General features: G+C 57.6%; 1 protein-coding gene across 3 annotated transcripts; it reads left to right on the top strand.

The window, feature by feature from the left end:
* The first annotated feature begins 1052 nt into the window (after positions 1–1052).
* MPC1 (mitochondrial pyruvate carrier 1) lies at positions 1053–17329 on the top strand. 3 transcript variants are annotated; one of them, XM_040965435.1, is made up of 5 exons: positions 1053–1187; positions 13018–13021; positions 15604–15700; positions 16376–16502; positions 16824–17329. In XM_040965435.1, the coding sequence occupies exons 1-5, from the start codon at positions 1117–1119 to the stop codon at positions 16846–16848; spliced, it is 324 nt and encodes a 107-aa protein (XP_040821369.1). In that variant the 5' UTR covers positions 1053–1116; the 3' UTR covers positions 16849–17329. The 3 variants fall into 3 exon arrangements, with proteins under 3 accessions (XP_040821369.1, XP_040821368.1, XP_040821370.1); XM_040965434.1 differs by having other exon boundaries at positions 16376–16508; XM_040965436.1 differs by lacking the exon at positions 13018–13021 and having other exon boundaries at positions 1114–1187; positions 16376–16508.

Here is a 17329-nt window from a genome sequence, read left to right as displayed (position 1 = left end):
GCACCCCAAGGGCTTCAAGGACCTAGAGCCCCAAACAGGTGGCTTTCCTGACACCTGGCGCCTGCAGCTCCCAAGCGCCCCTCTCTCTAACCCTTAGAAGACAGCTGCCATATGTTCTTCTTTTCAGAAATGCCAGGAGTTCCATCTGGGTCTCCGCTCTGGGAGGCAGGTGCCAAGCTCGGGAGCCACCACCTGCAGCCTCCGAGGACGCACATGAGGCGGAGCTGGCTGAGAAGTGGGGCACTGGGGATCCACTCCTGGATGCGGGCACCGGAGGGCCTTGCGTCTGATTCCTGCCCGTCTCCTTGCTTTGCTTACTGTCCATCCCACAGCGACGGACTTGGCGCACGGAGCCGGTAACACGCGTGGACTACTGAAGCTTATTAACAGCACCAAACCTTTAAAGAAAGGTTGTCACGCAGGCCTCCAGGGAGGATGGGCTTGAGCCGTTTATTTTGAGCAAGGTAGTTCCCCCAAACACCGCTAGTTCCTCTAGCAGGTTCTTTAGGTAAACCTATGAATCAAGTACATCCTTACCAATTGCGCCCGGCTCCTTCAGGGGAGATTCAACTGGGTATTGTCTCCCACAACAGCAAAGATTCTGAATGTACCTCTTCCCTTCCCGGGGACCACCTGCCCATTCGCCGCTTTCCACCCGGCGCGGGTGACCTCTACTTAGACGCTGGGCCCATCCCCGGGCGGAGAGCAGCCAGGGCTCCGAGCCCCAAACACCAGGCGGGCCGAGCCCAGCCACGCAGCGGAGCGCCGGCGTCCCGCTAAGGTGCCCTTGCCGGGGCTGGGAGACGCAGGGGCCCTCCCCGGAGGCACACACCGCCGGGCGCCTGCCCAGCGCGGCCGCCCAGGCCCGCAGGGACCCCGTGCGCCCCGCGCGCCCCGCGCGCCCCGCAGCCGAGCCCCGGCGGCGCCCCGCCCCACGCCGCTTTACGGCGCGCACCGGCCAATCCGCGGCGGCGCCGGGCGAGCGGGCGGCCGTCAGGCGCGCGGCGTGTCGCGAGGCCGTGTCGCGAGGCGGCCCCGCGGGCGGGCGGGCGGCCGCCGACCTGGTGTCATTGGGCTGCGAGCAGCGGACGCGGCGGCCGCGGGACAGGCACGGCCATGGCGGGCGCTCTGGCGCGGAAAGCGGCGGACTATGTCCGCAGCAAGGACTTCCGCGACTACCTCATGAGGTGAGGAGCGCGGCGCTCGGGGCCGCTCGCGGTGACCCGCTGCTGGGACGGGCCCGAGGGCGCGGGGCCCGGGCGGCGGCGCGAGGACGGGCGCGCTGGCCAGCGGAGTCCCGTTCGGAGCCGTGCGACGCGGGCGCCGGGGACAGTGGCACGCTCCTCTCTCCCGGGGTGCCGGGACGCTCCTCCGGGCCGGGGTGACGTTGGGGCCCCTCCTGGCAGCTGACAGCGGGGACCCCTCCCGGCTGGGGACACTGGGGACTCCTCGCAGCTGGGGACAGTGGGGTCGCACCTCCGGGCCAGGGTGACATTGGGGCCCCTCCTGACTCGGGACGTGCGGGGACTCCTCCCGGCTGGGGACAGTGGTGCCGCGCGCCTCCGGGCCGGGGTGACATTGGGGCCCCTCCTGGCTGGGGACGTGCGGGGGTGCTTCTCTGGCCAGGGCGATCCTGGGGTCTCCTCCTTGGCTGGCGACCCTGGGGACGCTCCTCGCTGTGCCCCACCCCATGGGGTTGTGAGGGTGACGGAGATCTCGGAGCGGGTGGCAGGGTCGGGGTCGCTGTGAGCCCAGGCTCTTCCAGGTGCAGGCAGGTGTACGTCCAGGGGCACCCGGGGCGGGGGGCTGTGACCGTGCACTTGGGGTCTGGCTTGGCGGGAGGGGGCGCTCCGGAGAGCTGGACTGCCCGCTGGCGTCTGACTCCGCGGCCAAGGTGAACTGCAGGTGCACCCAGCAAGCAAACCGGCTGCTGCCAGCGCGGCCTGGCTTTCCCATCTTCCGTAACGGACTCTTCTCGGCGTGAGCGGGGTTCAAGTAAAGCTGTGCTGTGTGAATGCTGTGCGCTACCGCGGACAGTCTCGGAGAGGGCGAGTGTTCTGTGCAGTACGGAGTGGCAGGGTCTCGGAGTGGGTGCTTCCTCCTGTTGTGACAGTTGAGACAAAGGCCCCTCACAGGTGGAGGGCCTGAGCACCCACCTCTCTCACTTGTCGATGTGAAGAGCTCGCTTTTATTCCAAAGCACCCACAGTTTAAATGCTTCAAGGAGCCTAATTTTATTGAATTGTTTATTTGAGCGAGAGATCGGGCTGTTGGTTTAGCCCCCAAACGCCCACGGCAGCCAGGGCTGAGGCTCGCCTGCCGCTGGGAGCTAGGAAGGCAGTGTGCTCCCTGTGTGGTGGCAGGGACCCTGCCAGGGCGGTCCCTGCCTGCCAGGGTGTGCCTTAGCTGGCAGCCAGGACTGCACCGCTGTCGGAGCAGGTGACTTCAGCACTGGCCAGGTGCCCGCCCCAGGAATGCAATGTTGATTTTACTGTGTGTGATTTAAAAACCCAAGTGTGGTCGCCAGTGTGTTTAAGGGGCAAAGCGGTAGACTCTGAGGGGGGCGACTGTCACTGTTGAGAAGGCGCCTTAGGAAGCTGGTCTTCCGAGTCCTGCCTTTGGCGGGTTTAGCGGACAGGTGGGGGAGAAGGCGCGTGCTGAGCTTGGGAGCAGAGACCTTGGGCTGGCCTTCCACAGCAGCGGCCTCAGCTGCCCTCACCTGGACGGCGGGCCATGGCCCTGCCCCGGGGGCGGAGGGCAGCTCTTTGCACACAACCCAGGGCTGTCCCGGCTGGGAGTGCGTCTGCTTTCTGCTGGCGCCTTCTGGCTGTGTGACGAGTCCTCCTGAGAGATGCCACAAAGGAGGAACTCACACAGCGTATTAAGAATAAGTTACACCATTAGGTCTGTCACGTGGTAGGGATTGTTAGGTACCTTTGTAAGGAAGAAGGCAAGTCTGCATTTCCAGATGTCTGCCAGCACGTGGGAGGAGTTCCCACTGGAATACCTGCACGACCTGCACGTGCTTCCTGACGTTTTTCCAAAGTTGTCTTCTTGTTGCCTAGTCTGCACGTGCTTTCGTTGCGGTGCACTTTAACATGTAGGCGGGAGAAGGTGCCCGAGGAGGTGTTGCCGGGATTCTGGGCGTGTCGAGCTGGGCGGCAGGCAGCAGCTCGGTCCCACCCGGCGGTGGTCGCTCAGATGGGTTGACCGTGACACCTGCATTTCTGACTTGTCAGTTAAGTTGGATAAAGGATGTGAGAACTGTGGGAGCTGCACACCCCTCCACATTTTTACTGTAGCCTTCGATTTCTGCAAGCGGTACAGCTTTACCAAAGTCCACTGTGATGGAGAACTCAAACAAGTGTGCGGCATGAAGGCTGTGCTTCGCTTTAAAGAGTTATTTCTAAACTTTTATCTGAAAGGCAGGTTTTTGCAGAGAAAGAGAGAGGGGAAAAAGAAGGCCACTCCCTAAATGGCCGCAAAGGCTGGAGCTGAGCTGATTCAAAACTGGGAGCCAGGAGCTGCTTCTGAGTGTCCCACGTGGTACAGGTCCAAGGACTGTGGCCTCCTTTGCCACCTTGCCAGTCTATAAGCAGAGGGCTGGATGGGAAGTGGAGCAGTCGGGACACGAACTGCTGACTGTATGGGGTGCCGGTGCCACGGGGTGGAGGGTTATTCAGCTGTGCCACCACGCCAGCCCCTAGGTCTGGGAATTTTTGTTTTAACCTGAAATAATTTTTGAGAAGGGAAGACATGTGTGCAGCCTGTCTCGCTTTCCCAGCTCTTCCTGCGGGCAGTGTGGTCTCGCACAGGGCAGTGTGGTCTCACGCAGGGCAGTGTGGTCTCGCACAGGGCAGTGTGGTCTCACGCAGGGCAGTGTGGTCTCGCACAGGGCAGTGTGGTCTCGCAGGGCAGTGTGGTCTCACGCAGGGCAGTGTGGTCTCGCGCAGGGCAGTGTGGTCTCATACAGGGCAGTGTGGTCTCACAGGGCAGTGTGGTCTCGCACAGGGCAGTGTGGTCTCACGCAGGGCAGTGTGGTCTCACGCAGGGCAGTGTGGTCTCACAGGGCAGTGTGGTCTCACGCAGGGCAGTGTGGTCTCACGCAGGGCAGTGTGGTCTCATACAGGGCAGTGTGGTCTCGCGCAGGGCAGTGTGGTCTCATACAGGGCAGTGTGATCTCGCGCAGGGCAGTGTGGTCTCATACAGGGCAGTGTGGTCTCACGCAGGGCAGTGTGGTCTCACGCAGGGCAGTGTGGTCTCGCAGGGCAGTGTGGTCTCACGCAGGGCAGTGTGGTCTCACACAGGGCAGTGTGGTCTCACAGGGCAGTGTGGTCTCGCACAGGGCAGTGTGGTCTCATACAGGGCAGTGTGGTCTCATACAGGGCAGTGTGGTCTCGCAGGGCAGTGTGGTCTCACGCAGGGCAGTGTGGTCTCACGCAGGGCAGTGTGGTCTCACACAGGGCAGTGTGGTCTCATACAGGGCAGTGTGGTCTCACAGGGCAGTGTGGTCTCGCACAGGGCAGTGTGGTCTCACGCAGGGCAGTGTGGTCTCGCAGGGCAGTGTGGTCTCACGCAGGGCAGTGTGGTCTCACGCAGGGCAGTGTGGTCTCGCAGGGCAGTGTGGTCTCATACAGGGCAGTGTGGTCTCACGCAGGGCAGTGTGGTCTCATACAGGGCAGTGTGGTCTCACAGGGCAGTGTGGTCTCATACAGGGCAGTGTGGTCTCACGCAGGGCAGTGTGGTCTCGCAGGGCAATGTGGTCTCACGCAGGGCAGTGTGGTCTCACAGGGCAGTGTGGTCTCGCACAGGGCAGTGTGGTCTCGCACAGGGCAGTGTGGTCTCACAGGGCAGTGTGGTCTCACGCAGGGCAGTGTGGTCTCACGCAGGGCAGTGTGGTCTCGCAGGGCAGTGTGGTCTCATACAGGGCAGTGTGGTCTCGCACAGGGCAGTGTGGTCTCATACAGGGCAGTGTGGTCTCGCGCAGGGCAGTGTGGTCTCATACAGGGCAGTGTGGTCTCACAGGGCAGTGTGGTCTTGCAGGGCAGTGTGGTCTCGCACAGGGCCGGGCTCGGTCTATTCAGTAGCAAGTCTTCAGGCAGGTTCTTTGGAAAGCAGTTAGCTGGAAGTCCAGGCCTGAGGGAGTGTGTCGCTGTGGCCTTTGGGTCGTGATGCCGTGGGTGGCAGCACAGGGCTCAGGTGAGCTGGGTCACCTGGCAAGGGAGGCAGCAAGCGTCTGGAGGCTGTGGAGGGAACTGGTCACTCCTGAGGTCGCTCCCGTTTAGGCCCCACCCCTTGGAGGTGCATTAGCGACCCCAGGGCCAGCCAGGCCAGAGCAGAGCAGCAGCAGGATGGCAGGCTGGTGGTGGAGTCCGAGCTCGGCTTGTGTTTTGGCCCTGGTCCCCATCTCCAGGAACAGCCGTCCTCCTGGATCCTGTCTCGGATCTGCTGCACCATGTGGTTTGCCAGGCCTGCTTCCCCTGGCAGCGCGGGGCGGGCTCCACTCCGCATCTGTGCTCAGAGACTGCACCTGTTCCTTGCTCTTCCTACCCAGGTAGCTCAGTGGGCAGCCCGAGCACCCCTGACGGCTACGGGGGGCAGAGCTCAGACCCTCCCAGGGCTACACCACAGCTGTCCTGCAATTCTAAAACCATTATAGTAATGTAGTTCATTACTAAGGATTGTTTTTTACAGAGGGAGAGAGAGACAGAGACCTTCCATCTGTTGTTTCTGTCCAGATGGCTGCAGTGGCCAGGGCTGAGCCAGGCCAAGCCAGGAGTTTCATCCAGTTCTCCCACACGGGGAGCAGGGCCCGAACACTCGAGTCCTCCACTGCTTTCCCAGATTAGCAGGGGTTGGAAGTGGAGTGGCAGGGATTCCAGCTGGCACCCAAATGGGATGCCACCATTGTAGGTGGCACTCTATACATTATGCCACAGTTCTGGCTCCTAAAATGTCTGTTTTTAAGATTTATTTGTTAGGCCTGGCGCAGTGGCCTAATAGCTAGATTCCTCACCTTGCATATCCCGTATGGGCAGTGGTTCGTATCCCAGCTGCCCCACTTCCCATCCAGCTCCCTGCTCGTGGCCTGGCAAAGCAGTCAAGGACGGCCCAAAGCCTTGGGACCCTGCACCTCTGGGGTATTAACCAGTAGACAGAGGATCTCTCTGTCTCTCCTCTCTGTAAATCTGGTTTTCCAATAAAAATAACTATGTAAATCTTAAAAAATATATTTACTTGAAAGTCAGGGTCCTGCGAGAGAGACATTCACAGCTTTCCCAAGTGACTGCAGCTGGGCTTGGGCCAGGGCGAAGCCAGGAGCCAGGACTCCCTCAGGGTGTGCACGTGCATGGCTGGGCCAAGCGCTCGGCCCCCTTTCTCTCGGGGGTGTAGGCAGGGAGCTGCAGCGGAAGCCGAAGAGGCTGAACTGAAGCCACTGCTTGTGTGGGATGTTAGCACTGCAGGAGGCAGCTTAAGCCACGGGTTGCGGCACCAGCCCCTAGCTAGCATGTACAGCTGCATTTCACATAAATTGTAAACTTTCTTTTATAAGAGACAGTCCCTCACTTAGCCACTCACAGGGGAGGGGACAGCAGGGATGGCTCGGGAACTGGCCTCCTGCAGCCCACAGGGGAGGCCCGTGCTGTGGTCCCTGCTCCTGTCTCAGGAACTGGCCTCCTGTGGCCCACAGGGGAGCCCAGTGCCGTGGTCCCCTCTCCTGTCTCAGGAACTGGCCTCCTGCAGCCCACAGGGGAGCCCAGTGCCGTGGTTCCTGCTCCTGGCTCAGGAACTGGCCTCCTGCAGCCCGCAGGGGAGGCCCATGCTGTGGTCCCCGCTCCTGGCTCAGGAACTGGCCTCCTGCAGCCCGCAGGGGAGGCCCGTGCTGTGGTTCCTGCTCCTGGCTCAGGAACTGGCCTCCTGCGGCCCGCAGGGGAGGCCCATGCTGTGGTCCCCGCTCCTGGCTCAGGAACTGGCCTCCTGCAGCCCGCAGGGGAGGCCCGTGCTGTGGTCCCTGCTCCTGGCTCAGGAACTGGCCTCCTGCAGCCCGCAGGGGAGGCCCATGCTGTGGTCCCCGCTCCTGGCTCAGGAACTGGCCTCCTGCAGCCCGCAGGGGAGGCCCGTGCTGTGGTTCCCGCTCCTGGCTTGGTCACGGCTCTGACTCAGCTGCTGTGGACATTTGCGGCGTGAATCCATGGGGGAGACCTTTCTTCCCTTCCTCCTCTGTGTCTCTCTGCCTCTCAGGTAAAACTTGCTTTTTAATTCTGAAGACTGTGACGTGTGTGATCACACGAGTCCTGAGGTGTGACTTTGGTGTGATGACGGCATTGCCAGGTGAAGATTTTGATTTCTTTCTTTGGTGAGGATCTTGGTTTTGTTTTTCTTTAAGTTTTCATGTGTTTATTGAAAAGGCAGCGTGCTAGATGGCAAGTAGGAGGATCTTCCATCCACGCCACGCGCTCACTCAGATGCTGCCGTGGCTAAACCAGGAGCCTGGAGTCCAGCGTGGGGGGCCCAGTGCTGTGGCAGTCACCGCTGCCTGCTAAGGCCCGCCCGAGCAAGGTGCTGGGATTTCACTTGGAAATCAGACTTACAGAGAGAAACAAAGCAAGATCTTACATCCGTTGATTCACTCCGCAGATGGCTGCCAGGGCCAGAGTGGAGACAATCTGGAGCCAGGAGCTTCTTCCAGGTCTCCCACGCAGGTGCGGGGTCCCAAGGGCTTGGGCCACCTTTGATGCTTCCCAGGCCACAAGCAGAGAATGGGATGGGAAGTGGAGCTGCCTGATAGTGCGGGAAGGGATGAAGGACCCGCTGACTGTGGGAGCTGGGGCATGCATCTTCTCTTGCCCACAGAGACCAGAGGTCCAACGTCATGGGTGTTTGGACGCAGGCATTCTGCCAGCTGCTCGGCCTCGGCCTGCCCCTGTGGCTGCCCTTGTGACTCAGGGCTGTGACATTCCTCAGTCTCCATTGCCCTGTAAACAGCAGCAGGGCCGGCTGGGGGGGCTCGCCTCCTACAGGGCGTGCCTGGGGTCCCATCCTGCTCTGCTCCCCGGCCAGCTTCCTGCTCGTGTGAACCCTGGCAGGCAGGTGCTGGTGGTTCCAGAACTTGGGTCCCTGCCACCAATATGGGCCAGCTGGATTGAGTGCTGGGCTCCTGGTATGAACACAGTATACCAGTAAATAGATAACCCCCAGACCCCCAGTTACGTCCTTTTAAAAAAGATCCAGCAGGAAGAAAACTCGATGGAACGTGTTTGAACTCCACGCCATCATCGTCAACAGAATAAAATGGTTATCTTTATTTAGACTGTTTCACCTAACTCAAGTCCGCATGACTCATTGGCCAAAGCAAGCTGTACTCTGGGCCATGGAGCACACCTTTAGACGTACCACATGGCTGGGGCTGCTGTGATGGTCCATTGGCTAGTCTTCCTGCAAGCACCTGCAAGCCACTTGGTCAACAGTTCATGTCCGGGCAGCCCTGCTTCCCGTCCAGTCCCCTGCTGGTGGCCTTGGAAAGCAGTGGAGGATGGCCCCGAGCCTTGGTGTGGGGAGCGGGGTGCTGAAGCCGCTCCAGGATTGAGAGGGGCTGTCACAAGATGGCAGCTGGCCCAGAACCAGGAGGTAGAGTTGGTCTCCAGCAGGTAAACAGGAAGTCACAGGGATAGGCTAAAATCCCCACTGCGATTATGTCATTGCTACTGGCCTATCACATAGCACCAAGTGGACCCACGGGGAGAAGTGATTGGTGGAGAATGGTATAAAAGTAGCCAGTAAAAGCTAGGCGGGGGACAGACTGACGCAGACGATCAACGGCAAGGGACAAAACGGACAGACGACTAAGAGAGACAGATGGACAGACAGAATGGACAGGCAATGACGACAACAGGAGAAAGACTAGGGAAAGAATGACACATGGAACAGGAAGAACGGGGCAGCAGCGAGGGGAAGAAGGGTTAAGATCTTCAGGTAGAAAAGCTAAGGTGTACAAGAATGGACAAAAGCGGGCAGAGGGGTACAAAAGCAGGATAGAAGCAGTAAGAGCAGTTTGGAGAGACGGGGACAAGAACGGAGAAATGCAGCAGAAAGTACAGGAAGAAATATGGGAAGAAGGTGGCGGAAAGAGGGCTGGAGAAGTGGCAGAGAAAAGCTAAGGCAAATGGGGACGGGGCAGCGGAGAAAAGGGTTTAAACGCAGCCACTTTTGGCAGTGAGAGGTCCGGTTGAGGTTCCGGCTTTCCTGGACCCTCCTGGCTTCAGATCGGCTCAGCTTCAGCTGTCATGGCCATTTGGGGAGTGAACCAGATGATGGAAGATCTTTCTCTGTCTCTCTGTAAATCTGCTTTTCCACTAAAATAAAATAGAAAAATTAAAAAAAAAAAAAAGCAATAATACATCTCTGCTCCTCTGCTCTCAGACCGCAGTGGAATTAATTAGAAGCCAATAGCAGAAAGATGGCCAGAGAGTCCTGTCTACGTAGAATGCCTGGAGTGTGGTGGTGTGGCCTGCAGGCTCAGAGCCCTGGCTTGGGTCTTGGGTGCTCCACTCCTGGTCCAGCTCCCTGCCGACGTGCCCCGGAAAGGGGAGGAACATGCTGGGGGTGCTTGGGCCCCTGCTGCTCTCGAGGGAACCAGGTGAAGCTCCAGGCTGCTGGCCATGGCTTGGCCCAGTCCAGGCTGTCGCGGCCATGTGGGAGATGAACCAGCCCATGCAAAACCTCGGTTTCCTTTCTGTACTTTGCTTCTCTAGTGAATAAAGCTTTTAAAACACACACACACCCCTAAATAATACTGTATCAAAGACAAAATCTTGAGGGAAATATTAAGATAGATTGAACTAAAGGAAATAAAAATTGTCAGAATTTGTTGAGATAAATTAAAAGCAGTAGTTAGACATTTATAGCATTGAAGGCGCACTTTAAAGATTTCGAATTAGTCATCTGACTTCCACTGGAGGAGGCTGAGACGGGAGGGCCCGTGGAGCCTGAGAGCAGGGGATGCAGGCTTGCAGCAGAGGCCTCTGGGCAGAGCGGGGTCCTGGGACGGGCTGTCGCTGTCACGTCTCCCCACGTCTAAGACATCACCAGATTGGACAGTGGCTTTTTTGGATGGAACATCAAAAACATGACCCTTGAAAGCAGTGAGTACCTGGATTTAGTTAAAACTAAACGTTTCTGCTGTGTTAAAGATGCTGGAAGAGACCAATCACAAACTGGGAGAAAATATTTACAAAAGACATGCAACTGGTAAAGGGCTGTTATCCAGAATATACAGAGAGCTAAACTATGTCCACGCGAAGACCTACACGGTGCTTGCAGCAGGGCCCGGCGCGGTAGCCTAGTGGCTAAAGTACTCCCCTTGAATGTGCCAGGATCCCATATGGATGCCAGTTCTAATCTCAGCTGATCCGCTTCCCATCCAGCTCCCTGCTTGCAGCCTGGGAAAGCAGTCGAGGACGGCCCAGAGCCTTGGGACCCTGCACCTGCGTGGGAGACCTGGAAGAGCTCCTGGCTCCTAGCTTTGGATCTGCTCAGCTCCAGCCGTTGTGATCACTTGGAAAGTGAATCATCAAACAGGAAATATTTCTTTCTGTCTCTTCTCTCTGTATATCTGACTTTCCATTAAAAAAAAAAAAGCATGCGGCAGCCCCAAATTGCCAACACTTGAATGCAAATAAGGTTAACTCTGGTACATCCATACAGTGGAATATTAGTTTTTAAAAATATGGTTAGTTTGATTTGAAGAACAGAATTACAGAGAGAAGGTGAGAGAGAGCTTTTCCATCTGCTGGTTCACTCCCCAAATGGCTGTAACAGCCAGAGCTGAGCCTGTCCGGAGCCAGGAGCCAGGAGCCTCGAGCCTCCTCCGGGCCTCCAGGTGCAGGGCCTAAGGCCTTGGGCTGTCCTCTGCTGCCTTCTCGAGGCCGTCAGCAGGGAGCTGGGTTGGCACGACAAGCGGAGGCGTGTTCACTGTGCCACAGGGCCAGGCCTCTGGAGGAACCCTCAGCGGCTGAAACGGTTGTCAAAGTGTGCGTGCTGCGTGTTCCCAACTGTGTGTCCTTCTGGAAAAGGCGAAGCTACAGGAGCGGGGCAGAGGTGGGAGTCGGCGCAGTGCAGGGGTGGGAGTCGGCGCAGTGCAGGGGTGGGAGTCGGCGCAGTGCAGGGGTGGGAGTCGGCGCAGTGCAGGGGTGGGAGTCGGCGCAGTGCAGGGGTGGGAGTCAGCGTAGAGCAGGGGTGGGAGTCGGCGTAGAGCAGGGGTGGGAGTCGGCACGGGGCAGGGGTGGGAGTCGGCGCAGTGCAGGGGTGGGAGTCGGCATAGAGCAGGGGTGGGAGTCGGCACGGGGCAGGGGTGGGAGTCGGCGTAGAGCAGGGGTGGGAGTCGGCACGGGGCAGGGGTGGGAGTCGGCGCAGTGCAGGGGTGGGAGTCGGCACGGGGCAGGGGTGGGAGTCGGCGCAGTGCAGGGGTGGGAGTTGGCGCAGTGCAGGGGTGGGAGTCGGTGCAGTGCAGGGGTGGGAGTCGGCACGGGGCAGGGGTGGGAGTCGGCGCAGTGCAGGGGTGGGAGTCGGCACGGGGCAGGGGTGGGAGTCGGCGCAGTGCAGGGGTGGGAGTCGGCATAGAGCAGGAGAACTTCTGTGGGGCACACTCATGATGCCTGTGTAATGGTCCGAGTTTACCCAGCCCCACGCCCAGCACAGGACGTGGTGCTCCAGAGTCATGCGATGGGATTAAAAGCTTGTCTTGGTGCCACGTTTTTGAAAGCCCTTCTTAATTTTCATAAAATACATGCCCACATGAATGTTTCAAAGATCCTCAAATACGTGATTTCAGTTTTTGTACCAAAATGAATCTACTAGGAAGCATGGCAGAGCCGAGCCTTGCATCAGATGGCTCACTGCCCAAATGCCCAAGGAGGCTAGCATCCCTCAGCTCCAGCTGCACCTCCCGGCAGTTGTTGGACCTGAGCACTGGCTCCCGGCAGGCGGCAGGCGCAGGGCAGCCAGCACTCCGGCCACCTGCTGGGCCATGGTCTCTAAGTGTGTTTTCGCGGAGTCTTGATGTGTGACCTGTGAGCGGTGACCTGTCCCCTGCTGTGGAGCACTGGTCTGTCTTGCTGTGAAATGGAATTTCTTCGCATAGGCTCTTTCCAGAGCTTTTGATATTTCCTAATGCAAGTGAAACTGGTTTATTTAAGTTATTTTCAAATTATAAATTCAAATCTGTGAGCTTTTAATACAAGCAGCAGAGATGTGTAGGTGTGTCTAGAATTGAATGCACTTATACAGAATTCCATTATTATTTTATTTCTTTAGCTCTGAGTAGCCAAGTTTTGGAAGTTTGCCTTCAGAAAAAAATTAATCTATATTCTGGTAAAGAGCTTACCATTTTAGAAATAAAAGTGATTCACAATAAAATTTTGATGCATTTTAATCATACCACATTTAACATTTAGAAAACAATATTGGACATTTTTACAATCTATTCATTTAACAAATGCTTTTTAACTGCAATCTAAGTGCCAGGCTCTTTGGATAATTTTGATGTAAATGTATTAGTGAGCAAAAACAGAAAGTTGATTTTTTACTTTCCTTAATGCTCTTTTTAGACATTTTAAAGTCAACTGTGTGGCTGGTGTTGTGGCTGTCGCACGACTCTGCTGTGATGTTTGTCTCCACCCACAGTGGATCTCAGTGCGCTAGGCCTGCACTGCTGTGGAGGTGTCCCCATGTCAGACCACAGGGGACAGGTGTGCTGCCGTGGAGGTGTCCCCATGTCAGACCACAGGGGACAGGTGCACTGCCGTGGAGGTGTCCCCATGTCAGACCACAGGGGACAGGTGCACTGCCGTGGAGGTGTCCCCGTGTCAGACCGCAGGGGACAGGTGTCCTGTTGCTGAGACCCGAGCCCAGGCATGCGGAGCGCCAGGTGGAACGCAGTCCTGACCGCGTCTCATGCTTTGCTCTGTTTGTTCTTTCTTCCATGTCCTGCCTGCGTGAAACTCTGGCTCCTCCAAAACAGCACGGTAAGAAAGCTGTTCCTCTGCCCTCAAGCCTCCACAGCCTCGCTCTCCTCTGCTGAGAAGCCCCCTTGCTGCCCTGGCCTCAAGCTAGGGGCCACGGCGCCTCTGGGCTGCTGCCCTGCGGGCCGGCCCGCTAGCCCTGGGTGGGGCCCTGGCCAAGTCCTGTGGGCAGCTGACGGCCGTAGTGGCGGGCCCTCGCCCTTCCTGCCATCCTTACAGTGAGCCTGTGGATGGAAGATCTCCTTATCCCTCCGTCTCATTCTTTCAAATAAACAAACAAATATTAAAGATTTAGTTATTTTATTAGAAAGGGAGATCTACAGAGAAGGAGGTATGGAGAGAAAGATCCTCCGTCTGCTGGTTTATTCCCCAAGTGGTGGCAAGTGGCTGCAATGGCCAAAGCTGAGCTGATGGGGAGTCAGGAGCCTGCTCCAGGTCTCCCACGCAGGTGCAGGGTCCCAAGGCCACAGGCTGGGAGCAGGATAGGAAGTAGAGCAGCTGGGACATGAACAGATACCCACACGGGGTCCTGGTTCATGCAAGATGCGGACTTCAGTTACTAGGCTACTGCCCCGGGCCCATAAATAAAACAGAAGGGAGGGCTGGGCCTGGCTCAGGGCCAGTCTGCAGGCTCTGCTGTGCCCCCCAGCTCACGCATGGCAGACTAGATGCCAGGAGGACCTTCCACGGCAGAACAGTGCAAACAGACCAAGTGGAGGGAGGCCCGGTCCAAGGAGGAGGAAATGGAGGACTGCTGGACTCAAGCAGCTTGAAAATGAAGTGACAGGCTGAGGACAGGCAGGAATAAATGGGCCCTGGAGCACTCGGTCCTCTCTGCCCATGGCCGTGGCCTCACACCACCTGTACAAAGGAACGCTGGCCGGGCCCCGGCCCCGCGGGAGGAGCACCTTGCCAGCCCGGAATCCTACCAACGCCTCGTGGCAGCTGTGCTGGAGTCCCAGCTCACCAAAGCAGACATTCAGTGTTTTGTTTTGTTTTCATTGGAAAGTCAGAAACATAGAAAGAGAGGCAGAGAGGAAGATCTTCCGTCTGCCGATTCCCTCCCCAAGTGGCTGTTACAGCTGGAGCTGAGCTGATTCAAAGCCAGGAGCCAGGAGCCGGGTCTCCCACACGGTGCAGGGTCCTGAGGCTTTGAGCCGTCCTCTACTGCTTTCCCGAGCCACAAGCAGGGAGCTGGATGGGAAGTGGAGCAGTCAGGACACGCACCGGTGCCCATCTGGGATCCCAGGTGTGCAAGGTGACGACTTTAGCTGCTAGGCTACTGCGCCGGATCTGTTGTTCAGTCTTAAAGCGTCTTGCTGACCACGTGGGGAATCTGACATTTTACTGTATCCTAAGCATGACTTTCACCCCATCCCATCTGTGTTACTTGGACTTTCCTTAGTTTTCACGCCGTAGTAAGTGTGTGCGTTGAACATCCCGTCAGTAAGAGAGAAGGCAGGTCCAGGAACACGTCATTTGCCCTGAATTTCTCTCCTCTGAAAGGCAGAGACAGGTGAGCACCGTTCTCACTGCTGTAAGGCCACCCATGGCTGTAGCTTCCCTCACATTGTACAACCTTAATGGGGGCCCAGTGTGCTAGCCTAATGGCTAAAGTCCTTGCCTTGCACACGCCGGGGTTCCATGGGGTCACCGGTTCTAAGCCTGGCAGCTCCATTTCCCATCCAGTTCCCTGGTTGTGGCCTGGGAAAGCAGTCAAGGACGGCGCAAAGCCTTGGGACCCTGAACGTGTGTGGGGGACCCGGAAGGGGCTCCTGGCTCCTGGTTTTGGATTGGCTCTGTTCCAGCCATTGTGGCTACTTGGGGAGTGAATCAACGGACGGAAGATCCTCCTGTGTCTCTCCTGTATGTATATCTGACTTGCCAATAAAAATGAAATAATTTTTAAATGAGATTAGGGGAAAAGTCGAGCGTACAGGAAGCATGCGCCTCACCTCAGAGTTGGTGTAGCCGCTGAGGCCGTGCGCTTTGGGATCCTGGGGGGGAAGTGCGGGTTTACGTCTTTAAGCTCTTGCTACCCAGAAGTATCTTCCCACCTTACTTTGTTAGCATCTGTCACGCTGGGTGCCAGCTGCCAGGGTCTGTGAGTTTCACATAGCTCCTGCAGTTGGAAAACAACTTCCTCCCTTGCTAAAAATGTGTCTTCAGGAAAGGTGCCAATTTAGTCTGTGTTTTCAGAGTTCTTAATAAATAATGCGAATTTGAAAAGGGGAGCTTTGATGGAGAGCAGTTCTAAGAAAGCTAAGCATGTGAGAGAATTACTGTATATATATCATAAACTGCACTCAAAGGTAACGTCCTTTCTCGATTGCCTGTGTGGGACAGTCGGATTCCTTGGTTGTGTCCTGGGAACTGCGGGGCCGTGGAAGGGGGTCCTTTCTCCCCTGAGAATGGCTGACTTACAGGAAATGACAGGAAGCCCTTGTCATGCCGCCAGTGACCTCTGGGATCGGGCTGTTTCACAGTATGGCGTGTCTCACGCTGTGGCTTAAGGGACTCCGCTGCGTTTCTCAGGTCTCTCTTGACGTGTTCCCTCCTCCTCCTCCCCTCTGTCCACGGCGCAGCACTTCTGGGGACCTGTGGCCAACTGGGGCCTTCCCATCGCTGCCATCAACGACATGAAGAAATCTCCTGAGATCATCAGCGGGCGGATGACGTTCGGTAAAGAGGCGGGTGTGGATGACAGAGAGGGCTGCGACAGAAGTTACTGTCACTCAGAGCCACATACACAGAGCGTGTGGCCTCGCAGAGGGTGACCTGTGTGTGACAGGGGAGGACCGACCTGTGTGTGACACGGGGAGCGTGTGGCCTCTCAGAGGGTGACCTGTGTGTGTGACACGGGGAGCGTGTGGCCTCTCAGAGGGTGACCTGTGTGTGTCACACGGGGAGCGTGTGGCCTCTCAGAGGGTGACCTGTGTGTGTCACACGGGGAGCATGTGACCTGTGTGTGTCACGGGGAGCGTGTGGCCTCGTAGAGGGTGACCTGTGTGTGTCACGGGGAGTGTGTGGCCTCTCAGAGGGTGACCTGTATGTGACACGGGGAGCGTGTGGCCTCTCAGAGGGTGACCTGTGTGTGTCACACGGGGAGCGTGTGACCTGTGTGTGTCACACGGGGAGCGTGTGGCCTCTCAGAGAGTGACCTGTGTGTGACATGGAGAGGACTGACCTGTGTGTGACACGGGGAGCGTGTGGCCTCTCAGAGGGTGACCTGTGTGTCACGGGGAGCGTGTGGCCTCGTAGAGGGTGACCTGTGTGTGACACGGGAGGACTGATATGTCTGGGATTGATTGCCCATGTCTGGGGGTTGTTAACTTCCTGCTTTGGTGTCCATGGCAGCCCTCTGTTGCTACTCGTTGACCTTCATGAGATTTGCCTACAAGGTCCAGCCACGAAACTGGCTCCTGTTTGCCTGCCATGCGACCAATGAGGTGGCCCAGCTCATTCAGGGAGGACGGCTCATCCAATATGAGTGAGCATGCATTACTTCACCAGGGGGCTAGTGTGGGGGGCTGGGGACAGGGCCGCCCGGGGCCTGGGTGTGGGGGGCTGGGGACAGGGCCATCTGGGGCCTAGGTGTGGGGGGCTGGGGACAGGGCCGCCCGGGGCCTGGGTGTGGGGGGCTGGGAACAGGGCCATCTGAGGCCTAGGTGAGGGGGTCTGGGGACAGGGAGGCCCAGGACATCTGGGGATGAAGTGTGGGTGTGCTGGAGTGGCTGGGGGTTGGGGGTGTGGAGGGGACGGCGACCCTTTTGTCTCACTGAGTCCTCCTTGGCATCTGCTGCAGGATGACCAAGAAGGCCTCCGCATAGGACGGGCTGAGGCTGCTCCGAGGGCCAGCGTCGCCAGCTGCCGCTGCTGAGTCACAGAGCTGCTCCCCGCCCGCCCCGACCCTGCCAGGGCCCACGGGCAAGGCTGTTTTTACCAACCGTGCACACTGTTTTTATGGAAATAGCCGAGTCCCTGACCCAGCTCTGCTGCCTTACCGTGCGACCTTCTCCCTTCTCTCCATGCAGAGCAGCTCCATATGCAATTAATTTGGCAACTTCCAATGATGGTTTTGTTTGCAATAATATTATAGAATATTGTCTATTCAAATATAATTCATAAAAAGGGATGGGAACACAGTTGACAAGCTTGCTGGGGCTTAGGTCCTGGGGTCCCCGACTCTTCCTGACGGTCATGATGCCCACGCCCGGGCAGTGACCTCCACGCGGGAGCGCTGCTTTGTATTTCCACGCAGTGTGTATATTGGGATGCTGTAACTTAATGGCAATAAATGATTTAAATATT

This window comes from Ochotona curzoniae, unplaced genomic scaffold (genome assembly GCF_017591425.1).
Source record: "Ochotona curzoniae isolate NIBS_2020 unplaced genomic scaffold, NIBS_Ocur_1.0 scaffold_3890, whole genome shotgun sequence".
NCBI lineage: Eukaryota > Metazoa > Chordata > Mammalia > Lagomorpha > Ochotonidae > Ochotona > Ochotona curzoniae.
This window is presented reverse-complemented; position numbering and strand designations above follow the sequence as displayed.

Coding starts and splice junctions, on each gene's coding strand:
- MPC1 (XM_040965434.1), top strand. CDS start 1,117: ATGGCGGGCGCTCTGGCGCGGAAAGCGGCGGACTATGTCCGCAGCAAG. Junction 15,701..16,375: donor CAGCGGGCGGATGACGTTCG/GTAAAGAGGCGG, acceptor TGTCCATGGCAG/CCCTCTGTTGCTACTCGTTG. Junction 16,509..16,823: donor GGACGGCTCATCCAATATGA/GTGAGCATGCAT, acceptor CATCTGCTGCAG/GATGACCAAGAAGGCCTCCG.